This window comes from Salvelinus sp. IW2-2015, linkage group LG18 (assembly GCF_002910315.2).
Source record: "Salvelinus sp. IW2-2015 linkage group LG18, ASM291031v2, whole genome shotgun sequence".
Classification (NCBI taxonomy): domain Eukaryota; kingdom Metazoa; phylum Chordata; class Actinopteri; order Salmoniformes; family Salmonidae; genus Salvelinus; species Salvelinus sp. IW2-2015.
This window is the reverse complement of record NC_036858.1, coordinates 33761975-33778346: the sequence shown is the minus strand read 5'-3', so window position 1 is coordinate 33778346 and position 16372 is coordinate 33761975. Positions and strand designations below refer to the sequence as shown.

General features: G+C 41.7%; 1 protein-coding gene across 2 annotated transcripts in view; it reads right to left on the bottom strand.

Annotated features, from left to right (window-relative positions):
- Nucleotides 1-4077: 4077 nt before the first annotated feature.
- LOC111977526 (uncharacterized) overlaps nucleotides 4078-16372 on the bottom strand; it is a 33398-nt gene continuing 21103 nt past the window's right edge. The window contains exons 3-8 of one of the 2 annotated variants that reach the window (XM_024006976.2): nucleotides 14344-14505; nucleotides 9851-10016; nucleotides 7638-7771; nucleotides 7349-7470; nucleotides 5628-5733; nucleotides 4078-5425 (exon numbers count right to left, since the gene is read on the bottom strand). In XM_024006976.2, the coding sequence (XP_023862744.1) occupies nucleotides 5637-5733; nucleotides 7349-7470; nucleotides 7638-7771; nucleotides 9851-10016; nucleotides 14344-14505 (681 nt within the window). In that variant the 3' untranslated portion in view covers nucleotides 4078-5425; nucleotides 5628-5636. The remainder of the gene's footprint in view (nucleotides 5426-5627; nucleotides 5734-7348; nucleotides 7471-7637; nucleotides 7772-9850; nucleotides 10017-14343; nucleotides 14506-16372) is intronic. The other variant, XM_024006977.2, reaches the window with a different exon arrangement.

The window sequence follows — 16372 nt, the reverse complement described above, 5'->3', positions numbered from 1 at the left end:
CTTCTCTCAACTGTGAGTGAGTTAGCTTGCTTTCTCCTCAGTAGTTCTGTATGCTGAAGTAATTTACTATTGTGTAGTATCCTTTCTATGCCAATAGATCCAGTTGCAGCATTTGTCTTTGATACAGACCTACTTAACCATGACGTGGCGATCAAATACTTTCCCTTTGCCTTCAGATACCGTTCTTTAATTCTGTCTTTTTATCCGACAAAATTTCAGCCTGGACAGAAAGAGGTATGAATCTCTGGAGTCACTGGCTGTGAAGGTCCTTTCTGATTGGAAAAGGCTTTTCTGCTTACTGTAGTCCTACCTGGATGAAAATCAGTATTCATTACCTATTAGTGTTGTGATAAACTGAGTTTATAGATGATATGGCCACACATTGATTAATTCACCTGCGTGCAGCTAACTAGGGGGGAACTGCACAAGTGCGAGTAGGACTGGTTAGGAAACCCAGTTCTCTGGTGTTGGGAGCAATTGCGTTTTGGACGCTGCAAGGAGAATTCCTTCATTGTGGTAAAGCTACAGCAAGAGTTGTTACCAGTATTGTTGGGCAGAGCCCAAAGAACAGTGGGTGTATAGATGCAAAGACTGAGTGTTGGGTATTAGACCGAAAAGTATCGCACTAGCTAACATAGGTTAGCCTGGTTTATACCGAAGATGGGAGTGTGCGAGCTAGGACAGCGTTTGGCATTAATTTGACATTTTAGTCATTTAGCAGACGTTCTTAGCGACTTACAATAGCGAGTGCACACATTTTCATACTTTTTCCCCGGGGGAATTGAACCCACAACTCTGCGTTGCAAGCGACATGCCCTAACAAATGAGCCACAAGGGCATTTGTTTGAAGATTTAGGAGTTGCGTAACCATTTCACACAGACTGTGTTTCTGACCCTCAGCTGAAGAGTGATTAGTACTAGGTTGGCATCGGCCGAAGAGGAGGGGTGCTCACATGAACTTTGTCAGGACTTTGGTCTGAAGAAGAGTACGGTTTGCACTGTTCAATAAGAGACCGAACCTGGGTGGAGCCAAAAAAATCATTGCCTAATGGATACAAACATTGCCATTGGCGTTCCGGCTAGGGCTGTTGCGGTGACTGGCCTCTATTAAAAAGAGGAGGTTCCCATGAGCTTTCTTATAGGCTAGGCCTACTATATTTATTTCTCAACTTTCCTAATATTAAGCACATTGCTTATCTTTACAACAGCAGTATGGCTACCTGGCTGGCATGAACATAAACCACTGGAAAAGCTTCCTCCATTTGCTATTTAATAGATGACATGTATTTCTTCCCGCTGCCCCTGTTTCGGGTCAGGTGCATGATAATGGTCCATTTTAAATCAAAACAAATTTCACACATATTATTTAGTATATGTAAAGACAAGATTACATCAAGAATAGTCTGATGGGTGACAATATTAGCCTATTTCTTGTGAATTATATATTATCACTTGTGAATGATGCCCAGCTTAAGGCAAGAATCATAGTCACACACCTCATGTAGCCTAGCCCATAGGCCTATATGTTTTGATAAGGTTTGTATCACAACTAAAGTGGCCAAATAACTTCTTAAAATTAAGCACATAAATCCGCTTTACAAGTGGTGTAGAGTCTAACTGGCATACATAAGCAGTGCGAGTTTCAAGTTTGGGGAAGATAATTTTCACCGTAAAAATGCACCTTTATAATAAAAGCATTACCTGCATAATCGCGTTTGTGGTCCCTTTGATAATGGTGTTTTCCCGCTAATGGAACATTCACGCTTATAGCCTACAGCCTTGTGCACATTGCTGCGCTTGTAATGTGAAGAAATAGCCTAATAGTTTATCAACATGTTAAGCTAAACGTTCTGATCTGTTATGTCAGCCACATTGTGTAAAATTAACGGTCAATTACCGTGAGACCGACAGTTATTTGCTTGACAATCACCGGCTGATGAAATTTCGTGACCACCACAGCCCTTGTTCCAGCAACAAGGATTACAGGAACAAGCGTGGTGTGACAAACTTCCTGTCTGGTTCCTACGGCTATGGGGCTTCTCCCCTGGGCGAATTTATCCCGCTCTCTTCTGCTCCATCTAAATATAGCGCTCTCCACACCACTTCCAATTTCCCTCATTTAATAGACTCCCCCCCCTTCCTTAACATTCATAGACAATATCTGATGTCCCTTTGCTTTATCATCTTATTTTCCCCCCTATGTTTAGTTAATTTTAGAGTGTTTAGGGATTAAGGTAGAGTGTTTAGGGATTAAGTGCAGGGACCTGGTGAAAGGCAGGGTAAGTTAGGGAAAGCGTAAGGGTACTGGGCTGTCTATTCATGGGATCTGCTTCTGCTTAGCTCTGCTTAGCTCTGCTTAGCTCTGCTAGCTCTGCTTAGCTCTGCTAGCTCTGCTGGGTGATTGGTTGATATTCTATGTGTTTAATAAATTGATTACTGTGAACTACAAACTCTGTGTTGTATCCAATGCACACTCTACCCTGTGAGGGAAAATGTTATGTTTGTGCTTTTCTAATAACCAATTTCTGTGTTCTATGTTTGAGCTGTTCTAATAACCAATTTCTGTGTTCATGCAAGTGACTGATTGAACGTGCCTGGGAGGAATCCTCACTATCAGTAGAGCAATTTGGTAGTACGCCCAGAACCTTGTTTTGAGAACGCAAGGGCTATCTCAGTTTCAAGGTCTCAGCTTGGAGAGGAAGCCTTGTGAGGTATTGGTCGGTCACATGCATGAACCAAACGTTAATGATGAATTAATTATGAATGATGAATAAGCTGAATCATGCAAATATAACTTGTCTGTGTAAGCAGTATATAAGAGAACTAACGGGACTGCCCCGGGAGAGCTCACTTCAGACCGGTACTTTATGCATCGAAGTTTGACTGTGACCTCTTCAGCATGCTGTTAATGAACAATGATTCATTTAAGTGTGGATATCGAGTGTCCCTGTGTAGAATTTCCAAGAAAACCGCATAGTAGGTTTTACTGTAGAATGAATCATAAAGAGAGGGGAATCTCTAAGGGCACACTGTTGAGTGGATCTTTCCACTTATTTGGAAACTCTAGTTTCTAGTGAATGAGTGATCTTTACATCTTTCTTTCCATGAGAAACATGATTTGCTTTATATCCTGCAGGACACGGTGAGTGGTATAAAATTACTAAAAGCACAGCATTTCATGTCATTGGAAATGTCAACTTTATTTTGAAAAATAACTTTGAATAATGATACATTATGCATATTGAGATATTCCATCCATGTACAACTTACTGTAACTCTACAATATACAGATATCACAATCTTTTGTCTTTAGATCCCAGTCCTGACAAAACATGTAGGCCTATCATGCATATTGACAGCATTTACTGCCTCTCAAGTTGCAACAGATGTATTTTCTACTTGATTAGAGTATTTAGAAGTACATGAATTGCGTATGATACAGCTACAGCTGTGCTACATGTACAGTACTACAGAGTACATTATTATTTTAATAGGAGTACATGTTGACCATGATGAATAACTCATTGGTGTTGTACTATACTGTTGTTCACATTTCTGAAGTACATACTGCATAACTAACTGTTTTGTTCGTTCTGTAGGATTTGTGTTTTCTAAAATTTGATGACCTCCATTCCTGTTGTAAACAACGCTGGACAGTTTTGAGCAGTTGGAATTGACTTCTGCTGTATTTCAATTAGATGTCAAGGCTTTGAAGCCATTTTAAATCATCCTTTTCAAAGTTTCTGTGTTGAACTTTCCTTCTGTAGTTACCCAGTGAGATTTCCAAGGTACCATGGCACTTGCCTGTCTGTTATCAAAGGAAGCTCATAGTGATGTAACTAAGGTTGCAAAATTCCAGTAGCTTTCCCAAAATTCCCAATTTTTCAAGGAAGCCTGATTGGAAGATTCATGGAATTACGAGGGAAAAGCAGAAAATACGGGAATATTCCAACCAGGATTTCTGGAAACCCAGGAAATGTAACCGTGGTGTAGAAAAGCTTCATCACCGTTAGCTTGTCAAACCAGACTTGCATGTCACAATAAAAATATATATATCTTGAAGATGAACATGTGCAGCCTCTGATAAAATACATGTTGCAGTGATATGAAATGATTGTTTTTTTCTTTACTGTTTTTTTTTTTACATAAATGTTTGAGAGGAACATTTAAAAAACCTTGGGGCAATGCATCACAAACGTTTTCTAGCGTCCTCAAAGTGTTTTTTATCATAAGGGATCTGGATCCCCTATCTCCAAAAGGTATACATTTCCATCATATAAACATAGGAATTTACAGAGGCATACCTCCCCTCCTGTACATACACAATGACTGTACACAATTAACTTTTGTTATATACAGCACATTCACACAACATCACCACGATCTATTATCCCTGTATAGTGCATGCACACACAGCCTCGTAGGCCTACACTCAAAACAAAACAAGAGAATTCATACAAAATATGTTGAATAGTTAAGTACAATCCTGAAATATGTATGATATGTGTATGTTTCACATTTGTTCAAGGGGGCATGATAACCAAAGCGATAGTTCACCCAAACACAAAATTACATATTGGTTTCCTTACCCTGTCATGGGACCGATATTAGTATTTTTCAAGCATCATGTTCAAATAATCTATGTGACTTTGTTGAGTTTGACAAGCAACTTTAGATACTTTTGAATTATTTTTACATTTACATTTTAGTCATTTAGCAGACGCTCTTATCTAGAATTTAAATCATGTATTGATTTGGGCATGATGCGCGAATAATATCGGTCCCATGACTTGAATGGGATTTGTGCCACAAATGCTAAAATGCTAGCATGTTGAAACAGTGGCAGGGAAAGTAAACCAAAGGATGCATTGCTGTCATAGCTTGTCCATAGACTGCTTACAGTGTAAGGAAACCAATGTCATTTTGTAATTTGCGTGAACTATCCCTTTAATTTCACCCCAGAATATTGTCTAGGCTATTTCTTAGTTGGAACAACCATATCAAAGAGTTATTGTTTTCTCCAACACATAGTACTGAAATGTCAATAACATAACATATATTTAGAGAAAGCATTACAATATGAATTGAATAGAAAACGATTATGGTACAAGATTAAATCATTTGTATCGTATTCATGTACATTGTGGAGTACATGCATGTCTATTCTCATATAAATACCAATGTTCCCTTATCTGAAACAATAAAATCCCTTAGTTTAGATTTGTATCTCAAGAGAGATGTCTATGACCATCCCTCTTTTTGTTTTCTTTTCACTCCTCACTCAAAGTTTTGTCATCCATCACAAGTGTTATTTCTCACATCCCCTCCTTTCACACTACCCTCTCAGTCCAGTCAAGAATCTGTGCAACTTCACCTTATCCTCTTCCGGACATTCTCTTCCCACTTCAGGCCATCTGTTTCATATCTGAGTAGAAAACAAAGACGTTCAGTGTGGGCAGTGTTACAAAAGTGTTGCCTCTTCACCTCTATGGATATCTTTATTATACATGTACGTTGAGAATAGATCGTACGATAGCTGCTAAATCAGTTGTGCTTGTACATGCACAGCACGCTTCCAACATGTTTCACTACGCATTAGTAATATTTTGCGTCAGAACTTTGTGTACCAACAATGGTTATCGGGGCCACTGGAAGTCCAGTTTGTTCTGATGGCCCAAGGCGATCATGGAGTTCCTGTTTCTTCCTGGTAGGTCCACTGGTCCCAGGTCAGGGCTGTAGGGAAATGGGTCATTGTTATTGGTGTGCTCCAATGCTATTACAATGAGCAATGCATTAGTTTGCACAATGCTTGAGACCAGGATGGTTTTTCCACATGCATTTCTTTCCAAGAGAGGGTCTCCCTTTTGATAAATTCTGCATATCTCTATATATCATTGGACCACTCTGAAATACATGTGGAATTCTCCAACTCCCCCCTGCATACCTCAAACCTGACACTGCAACCCCTCCGCTATTTGTCTGGGTCCGTGCCAAGCTCCCTCCCTCTGAGGAGTGCCCATCCAAGTTGTGGAATACATTGAAGGGCACAACAAATAGCTGTTTTTTCCTCAAGCTCTTCAACTCCCACCAGATTCTTATGTTCTACAACCCTCAAACAAAATAATACCACAATTCATCCACTGACACACCCATCTCGCATTAACAAAATAAAATAAAATCTTGAAGTGCCAAGAACCTGTCATAGTTTGGTATTCGCCTAAAGTCGCTAAGGGTGTCAATACTTTCTAACCCAAAACATCCACGGCTTTTTTGTCTACTCCAAATATGTTGGCGTAGATTCCTGCTTGCAAAAAAAGCTGACATACTGTTAGAAGGGGCCAATTGTGTTTTGTTTAACAAATGAGGGAGATTAGTTTGTTTTCAGTGGTTTTGAGCTTTGGCCATTTAAACCCAGCGGTGCTAGTCACCAATTACCACCAGTGGAGAGAGCCAGTGAACTTGGGAAGTATAATTTTACAAGCTTGTGCTCCGATAAAAACACTTAAGCTTATCATGTTTGCCTCAGTCATATTGAAATAAACGGTGAGTAGTCGCTCCCTGACACTGAGGAGTGCATCTGCTTTGTGTACAAGTCTGTTTTTTTGCTTCATTGTGACATTTTACGGACGCTATTTAAGATAGATACCAGTGGTTGTGGGCTAAGTTCTCCATGGCGTATACTGAATGTTGTAAAATAAAATATTAAAGCCGTGGTTATTACTCAAAAGATAATTTGTCAAGGCACATATTCTGATTAGTGGTACGTTTATTCTCACAATCAATTTGATTTTGATGTGTTTAGCTTGGCTGATAACTTGTCACAGGGGAAAGTTAAATCGCTACTTACAAGTGATGTGTTAGAACTGCATTTTAAATAGTAATATAAAAGTAATTTTATTTAAGTAATTATCTCTAAATGGTAAGATGATATGAGTCGGTCGGGCATTTTCAGTATTTTCAGTGTCAATATTCTTTCTAGGAAGCAGTTGAATCATTCTGCAAACACAACCCATGACCTACTGCCAATGACAGTCTTAACTCCTCTTTCTGCTAAGACTAAATTATCTAGAAGTAATAGGCACCCACAAAATATGAAACTAAAGCGAGCTGTGAGTAATGACAACTTAACCTCTCCTTCCTTGCTCAAGATTTTCAAACATCCTTGAAGGAGCAACAAGCTCCAACTGTTATTTTTTTATTTTATGAAGTTAACGGTAATCCTAGTGTTAGTTGCGTGTTTGTTTACAGATAATGTAGTAAGAGATACAGTATTTCGAGTAGACTGAGTGTTTCCTTCGAGAGAGAGCGAGAGAGAGAGCGGGGGTGGGTGGGTGGGGAGTGTCCTCACCGGTAAAGCTGTGGACAGGATCTCTTGAGGGAGGTGGATGTTTGTCCCAGTCTGCTCTGGTTCCTCAGCTTGGTCTTCTTCACCAGATCCTTCACTCTGCCCCACGTGTAGTTCTCACTCAGCTACACAATCAAACACACATCTCCCATCATTAATGGGTAACATCGTTTACCCACTGTTTGGTCGGGTAACATCGTGTTGCGCTGATGTAGATATTTGCACCGTAAACAGGGGTTGAGGGTATTGTGCAGAGCCAGTGAGTCAGAGGAGGGATGTAAGAGTGACTCACCCGTCTGTGTGGGGCAGAGAGACCCTCTGTACTGTCAGAGAGATAGGAGCGCGTATCTCCCTCTGTGTAGCTCATCCGATACAGGCCCTTCTTCCAAAGGGGCACCAGGGGCTGGCATCCACCCTGGTCACTCTCTATAGAGAGAGAGAGAATAAATGAATCAGAAGATCTGTTTATACCTGGTTCTAGCATGCATCCTTTGTTCTGATCTTGTCCACATTCTGATTGTGCCCACATTTTCAGACCGGTGTAGACTGGAGATGATTAAAATACGCATTGTGATCTGATTGTGATTTTTCTGACCACCTACGAAGGTAGTCAGGCACGCATTGTGTCTGGATACCTTACAAGTGTAGACGGATCTGGACATTGAAACTGATTAATTCATCATTATCCCACCTTCTTAAATCATTGACAGGTGGCACCATTTGACTTATGACATCAATATGGGTCTTAAAATAAATAAATACATTTTTTTTTAAAGAATAGCTGATCACAATGCAAACACAGTGAGACACATTTTAATACCATGTGTAGACATATTTCTGAAAATGTGGGCACAATCAGAATGTGGAAAAGATCAGGACAAAGGACGCATGTTAGCTCCAGGTATAAATGAGGCTAGAGTCACAAGGGTTGGAACCACTCGCTGCTCATAGTGGGGGGAAACTGTTATGACACATGGTGATGGGAATCAGCAGTCCCAGAGGAACCCCTTCTTTCAACCTGCCGCCACTGCCCACTCAACCTCCCCACCTCCTCAATCTGTTATTGCAGTACAGAGAGGACCGTTCGCCATCCTCCTACTCCCCAGCTCCAATTTCCTGAATCCTGCCTATCGGAAAAGCAAGAAATTCCTGAATCCTTGGGACTCTATATGTTCCCTCCATTTAACTACCTCATCAGTATGTTTTTTAATCGTTAGATCTTTATCAATCCAAACGCACAGATATTTGTAGGCTGGAACCCACTCGATGAGAGCCGTCCAATGAGGGAATATGTAGCCCCTCCGAGATTTTTTTTGTGAATTAAAGAACAACATATGTTTAGTTTTGTCCGCATTAAGTACACGTTTTAAATCAACGAGGGCTTTCTGTAATGCAAAAAAATCTGATTGCAGCTCTAACATAGCTCAGTCAACAGTCAGTGCAATGGCATACATAACCGTATTGTCTGGATAGTGATGAATACTACAGGATTGAGTACATAGACCAATATTATTTATATAAATAGTGAAGAGAACAGGTCCCAATACAGACCCTTGCGGTACACCTTTCGTAATATAGTGGCAACTAGACTTGACACCATGAGAAAGCACACATTGTGTCCTGTCGCAGGGTTCGTTAACTCTTGAGGTCCCGCTTGTCTCCATAAAGTTTGGTAAACCTGCCTTTAGTTTTAACGCACCACAGTTATGGAATATCTTACAAAACAAATTACACCTGGATTCCCTGGTGCCGATAAGGAAGTTTAAAACTCTGTTGTTAAATGAGTTTACTGAAGTGTGCAATTGTTTCAATGGACTATTATAACTTGTTGTAATAACCTGATGATAATGTATTTTTAGCTATCTTGTGTCTTATCTTTTGTTGTTGTGTTGATGGAATTTCTGTCCTCAGGGCACCATTACAAATGAGACACTGGTCTCAATTGGTCTTCCCTGAATAAATAAAAGTCAATAATAATAGTCAGAACCACCACACTGTCACCAGCCCACCTGAGGGAACGTGAGCCACTCCGAAAACAGGAGAGTACAAACATTTGGGGAAATAATTATATTTCTGGGGGACTATTGTCGCTCGGAATGTTATATGAGATGATGAAAAGGTGAACATTGGGCGAAAACACACCTGGGGTCGTCGCCCGGTCACATTTTGAAAACCCCTAATGCTTATTAAATAAACCCAGAAAATCCATTTCAGGAAAACTTTGGGCAAACATTACTATAAATCGGTCTTGTGATTGTTTGTGACTGAATGATTACTGCAGGAGCAGGTTATGAAGTGCTAATCTACCTGCCAGTGAAATAATACACTGTGGTTGTCCGAGGGAAACGAAAGGATTGGGCTGGAAACATCTGATGAAATTACAGTCAAACTGGGACAAAAATACCTTCGGAGAATGTATGGGAATATCCATTGGAATTTTGAGTGAGGAGAGACGACTGGATGTAGATTATGGCTTGTTATCATGTTATTAAGTAGTTAACTGACCTCCCCTGGCAGTGAGTCCTGTGTGGTGTGTGACCTCAGGGATGGTGGAGAGGTCAGAGAGGGTGCCGCTCATGGAGGTGGTCAGGAACTCACTCCTGGAATGTCTTTTCTGCTCCTGGAAGGCCATGCCGGCCGTTCCACAGCTACAGTGCTGCAGGAAGAAGTCCTGGGGGACAGACAGGAAGAGAAGGTACAGGCCTGTGAGTAGGAGGCATATGAAATCTATTTTACAATATCCGAATCTAGTTTTGTTGTTTTTCTCGCTCGTTGGTCAAGAATGGCCCTCCAATACTGCATACTTGGCTCAGGAGAGTGAAAATGTGTTATGGCAATCACACTCTTGTATTTCTTGGCCTTATATGCTACCACATTTTTTACAAGAGTCTTTGGGATATCTGAGTTTATTTTTATTGTTTTAAACCTACTTTAACTTAATAACTTACTTTAATTGTTGTTTTCATACATAGTGTGTATTTACTATTTCTTTTCCAGATTGAGTTGGGTTTGTGCTAACCTAACCTCAAAGATAAACTTCTGAACTCGACATTAACTTGTCCAAAGTAGACCTTACAACCTATGTGCTATGCCGATACATGTATGGCGATTCAAAGAACAATGAGCGAGACTTTCCGAGTCATTGTGTGAAGTTGGAATTTGTCAGGAAAATGTTCACATCCGTTTATCCCAGCTGAGGAAACTCTCGATGTCACATCCACGCTAACGTAAAAAAATCCCAATATAACTCAAACAACGCAGACACCCAGCAGTAGCATAAACGGAATAAGATGAAAGCCTGGAGACAAGTGTTGTTTTTTCCTGCTTCATTGTTAACATTTAAACGTGCAGTGTCACTTCTACAGTAGGGGGATTTTTCATCACGTGAAGGTTACACACTCGCCACTTGCACAACTTCAGAACCCAGGACCGATACCCAGGGGGCTCATTGGGTGAAGTCACTTCCTAATCTTGTGCAAAATAATTTCCTTCGCCGCACTGAAGTTACCTCTACCCTGGACACAAGGTGCAAACTCTACACTAGAATAACATAATCTCTGGGCAGTGCTCTCTCCCAGAATTTCTTGTTCGAACTCTGAATAGCCTGTTACAAAACCACTGGACGTTTAAACATAGAAAGGGGTAAATAACATGATGAATGACCACTGAAGTCACACTCCACGGCTTTGTTTTTGTTTCACGGAACTTTGACCATAGTCTGACATCCCCACTGGAACCATGACCACACTCTCCACTTGGTGAAGACACCGCCTCATACTGAGAAGGGGCTTGGCTCAGGTTCCTGGCCCAGGTTCCATGAGCGATAACAGTGTGGTCTTTACACTCTCCAAGGACCTACCCCATCTGTGTGTGCTTAGCCCTTAGAAGGAGGCAGCCCACATTTGGGGATTCAGAGGGCCGGCCACACCAGGCCTTTGACCTCGGGCCTCTGAGAAGAGGATTAAACTGTTGCCTCTGTGCACTCGGGAAAAGGGAAGGTCCAGAACACGTCGGCCCTGGAATGTTCTCTTCCATCCAATCCCGTTCCTCAATAACCCAGAGACAGGCTGCAGATGGCTCCATTGTCTGAGGTAGTACTGCTTTGAGGATAGGGAAAAGGGGAAGCTTGAGTCCGTAAGAGTGAGCTCATGTTCATTGCTCACATTAGAAACTTGATTACAAGTCTTCTTCCACTCTAGTATTGACTCTAGCATCCCAAAGCACGCTGGTCCTGGTAGAGAACAGATTAAGCTAGAAAAGAGGGCTCTGTGTAGGTGGTAACTGGCCATTGTCTCATTGATCTCTGTGTTTATAATGAGCCCAGCGGTGACCCTGGTGTTGATTTGAAAGGTGGGGTAGATGTGTGTAGGCACAGGGAACCATGGGTGTCATTCATGGATCTTAGATGTGCCCCAGCTGACTTGCTCCTCCTTTTGATGTGTCATCTATGGGGTTCAGCTTGTGGCGTAACCATAGAAACACTCACAGCAGGGGAAAAGACCAACCGCTTGGGAGGCCAGCCGGTGTGGTCCTAAAAATCTTCTTTCAAGTCAGGGTTTGGCCCAGAGAGAATAACAACACCAAGTTATCTGGACAAATATCATTATCAAGGTGAGATCATGTCAGATTTTCATGACCTCAAAGAATTGTAAGTTCTGCTAAGATTGTTAAGAAATACCTTTTGTAAGAGAGGATGCGGTTGTCTTTGAATGAGCACTTTTTGGGATCTCTCTCTCTTACTGTCCCCCTTTCTCCCTCTCTCACTCTCTCTCTCTTTCTCCCTCTTTCTTTTTTTTTTCTCTCTCTCTCTGTCTTTGAAGACTTTGTAGTGTATGCTCCTGCTGGGCTCACCCTTTGCTTCAGTGGACAGCTTTTCCGGCCCCCAGGCCCAAACTGACAGGGATAGTTTGGAACAAGCTCTCTGAAATCCACTGAACAGAGCCGCTCCGGTATTGTGCCAAAGTCTCAAAAGGAAAGGGAGGCATCCACACAATGCCAAAGTACTTTTCTTTAGAAGCATAGGCAACTGTCACAAGAGAGGGGGCAAAGTTGAATACAATGCAATAGGGTTGGGAGAAATCTTGTGCCAATGTTGTTGTTTTTCATATTCAAGGTCACGTTTTCTTCTTGTGTTGAGCTGAAAACAAAAACATAACATTGAGGTAGCTTTGGGACTCTGTGAACTCTACGAGCCTCATTTTCTTTTCAAGTGTGTTTAAATGCCATCCATGTGTCCATGTTATTACCATACGGATTTTCTAAAAATGACAACAATGCCACAACTTTTAAAAAGCCATAAATTATGAAAGAATGTCTCTCTGGCGTTGGTAAGATAACATTCAGAGCGAACGCATTCATCCTGTTTGGGAACGGAAAGTGAGAGCGAGGAGAGCTGGCCTGGGAATTTTATAGGTTACACATTGTTAACTGAGCAGAATTGTAGCTATTTTATGAGAGTTTACTGGAATACTACTCTAAATGGTGCTTACTACAGAAAAACAAGAAGCGTAATTTGCCCTATTTTACTGCTGACGTGCTTGCATTTATACATTTTCATAGACAAAGGTTTAACAAACAAATGTGGCTATCTAATTTTGGATAGCTGTGAGAGAGTGATGTTACAGATGCAGTACATGGTTAGCAAACATGGACATTATTTCAGATATAAACAGATTATTCTTATTTTTTTACACCAATTCTGGTAAACCGTCTCGTTTGTACGATGTTGTTTGGGTTCAGATGTAGATTTTTCAGGTTATCTTCATGAATGATGCATCGTTGGCCCAGCCACAGACTCTAACTTCTCTGCTCTCTCTAAACAGGTGACCGGAAAGCCCCTGATGTTTGTTATTAATAAACATAAATATGTTATAGCACGGTAAAGGGGTTGTTATAGCATGGCAAAGGGGCCCCTTTGCCATGCTATAACAACCCCTTTACCGTGCTATAACAACCCCTTTACCGTGCTATAACAACTCCTTTACCGTGCTATAACAACCCCTTTACCGTGCTATAACAACCCCTTTACCGTGCTATAACAACCCCTTTACCGTGCTATAACAACCCCTTTTACCGTGCTAAAGGACCACTTGACCCAGCATCAACCTTTACCGGCATAAGACACCGGACTATCAAACATAACCCCTTACCACGTCATTTAAGGACCAACCTTTACCAGGCTATAACGAACCCTTTACCGTGCTATAAGAGACCACTTTACCAGCCTATAACAACCCCTTTACCGTGCTATAAGGAACCACTTTTACCAGGCTATAACAACCCCTTTACCGTGCTATAAGGACCACTTTACCAGGCTATAACAACCCCTTTACCGTGCTATAAGGACCACTTTACCAGGCTATAACAACCCCTTTACCGTGCTATAAGGACCACTACCGTGTACCCAGCTGTTCTATTTATTAAATACACTTTCCTCCGGCATGACTTACAGCTCCTACTGCCGTTCTGAAACCGCTGGATTAGCACTGGGACCTAATGGTGAGTAATCACTCACTTCAAGGCATGGCTATCTCTGCACCACCTGGACAGCAGTCAGCTGCAAATCAAAGATCAATGGTCTTAGGTCTGCCCTGCACGACCTACAGCTACGTTTACAATGTCTTTACAACATTTTTAGGAGCTTTGTATCTCTGACAAATTAGGTAGTAACTGAGATAAATCATAATACCCTAACATTAGAACATTCACACTGTTAAGGCCCCTTTGTTTGCTGTAACTCATTGAGAGAGATGGTTTGGTCATAAGCAAGCTGTGTCTCAGTACTTACTGTCTTCGCCCTCCCTGATCTGACAAGACTGGATATGTCATGCAAAAGCTATGTGACGGAAGCCTATCTTTGATAAGACGCACAAGTCCAAACCAGATGTTTTAACCTGGGATTCTTCCCAGGGTGCTTACCAGTGACCAGCAGACACACTCACTGTGTGAGTATGCTGATAAGGATGATAGCGCATAGTATGTGTCTGTATGTGACTCACCTCTTTGGTCTTGGTCATCCTTCCATCCTTCTGCAGCCCACAGATTTGCTTCTGCAGCCTGAGGTTGTGTTCCTGGAGCTGACCAATCTTCTCAATGAGCTGGCAGATGTGCTCCAGGTAGCCCAGACCGGAGCCCAGGGGGTTGGAGCTGGCCTGGTGGACCTGAGGAAACAGAGAGACAATTTGGTTGGTGAGTTTAGTGAGGTCATTAGGGCTCTGTAGGGCTACCATAGAGCGCAAAATCTGGAACAAAAAGGAAACTTGGCTGTTGAGAACTAGTGGTCAAAGGTATTTGGTCAAATGATTCCAGAGGTTTATATCACCCTGTCATTCCTGATAACCAGATTAAAGAAAGGGCTACTGATTTACTGATCCCCAATCCACAAAATGTTCCTGTGTGATAAAAATATCTTTATGTCCTCTGAAATTCTTAGGTCCAGATATAACATCGCCTTAAAGGTGCCCCATGTGATCGGTGGATTTAACAAGGTGATGTTTGATGAATGATGTAACCTGCCAGGCAGGTTATCCATCCACTCTGATATTGAACACATTTTTATTTTATTCCATTTTTATCAGTCATGTTTTTATGGGATATTTTATGACTTACAAAAAAACACTGTTACATGTGAACCATATAGACTGAGTCTGTTTTACTACGCCGAATCATTGTACAAACTCGTAAATACATTCCCCCGCTGCCGCGTGGGCCACTTGTCTTCACCTAGCTTCGTCTTCATCGTTGACCGGGAGGAGACGAGTCAGAAAGTCTGAAAGGGATTATGTGTGACTCATATCAAATCAAATCAAATCAAATTTTATTAGTCACATACACATGGTTAGCAGATGTTAATGCGAGTGTAGCGAAATGCTTGTGCTTCTAGTTCCGACAATGCAGTAATAACCAACAAGTAATCTAACCTAACAATTCCACAACTACTACCTTATACACACACAAGTGTAAAGGGATAAAGAATATGTACATAAAGATATATGAATGAGTGGTGGTACAGAACGGCATAGGCAAGATGCAGTAGATCTGTCTCTTATACACATCTAGATGTGTATAAGAGACAGGTATATACATATGAGATGAGTACTGTAGGGTATGTAAACATAAAGTGGCATAGTTTAAAGTGGCTAGTGGTACATGTATTACATAAAGATGGCAAGATGCAGTAGATGATATAGAGTACAGTATATACACTGTCTCTTATACACATCTAGATGTGTATAAGAGACAGGTACAGTATATACATATGAGATGGGTAATGTAGGGTATGTAAACATTATATTAAGTGGCATTGTTTAAAGTGGCTAGTGGTACATTTTTACATAATTTCCATCAATTCCCATTTTTAAAGTGGCTGGAGTTGAGTCAGTATGTTGGCAGCGGCCGCTAAATGTTAGTGGTGGCTGTTTAACAGTCTGATGGCCTTGAGATAGAAGCTGTTTTTCAGTCTCTCGGTCCCTGCTTTGATGCACCTGTACTGACCTCGCCTTCTGGATGATAGCGGGGTGAACAGGCAGTGGCTTGGGTGGTTGTTGTCCTTGATGATCTTTATGGCCTTCCTGTGACATCGGGTGGTGTAGGTGTCCTGGAGGGCAGGTAGTTTGCCCCCGGTGATGCGTTCTGCAGACCTCACTACCCTCTGGAGAGCCTTACGGTTGTGGGCGGAGCAGTTGCCGTACCAGGCGGTGATACAGCCCGACAGGATGCTCTCGATTGTGCATCTGTAGAAGTTTGTGAGTGCTTTTGGTGACAAGCCGAATTTCTTCAGCCTCCTGAGGTTGAAGAGGCGCTGCTGCGCCTTCTTCACGACGCTGTCTGTGTGGGTGGACCAATTCAGTTTGTCCGTGATGTGTACACCGAGGAACTTAAAACTTTCCACCTTCTCCACTACTGACCCGTCGATGTGGATAGGGGGGTGCTCCCTCTGCTGTTTCCTGAAGTCCACAATCATCTCCTTTGTTTTGTTGACGTTGAGTGTGAGGTTATTTTCCTGACACCACACTCCGAGGGCCCTCA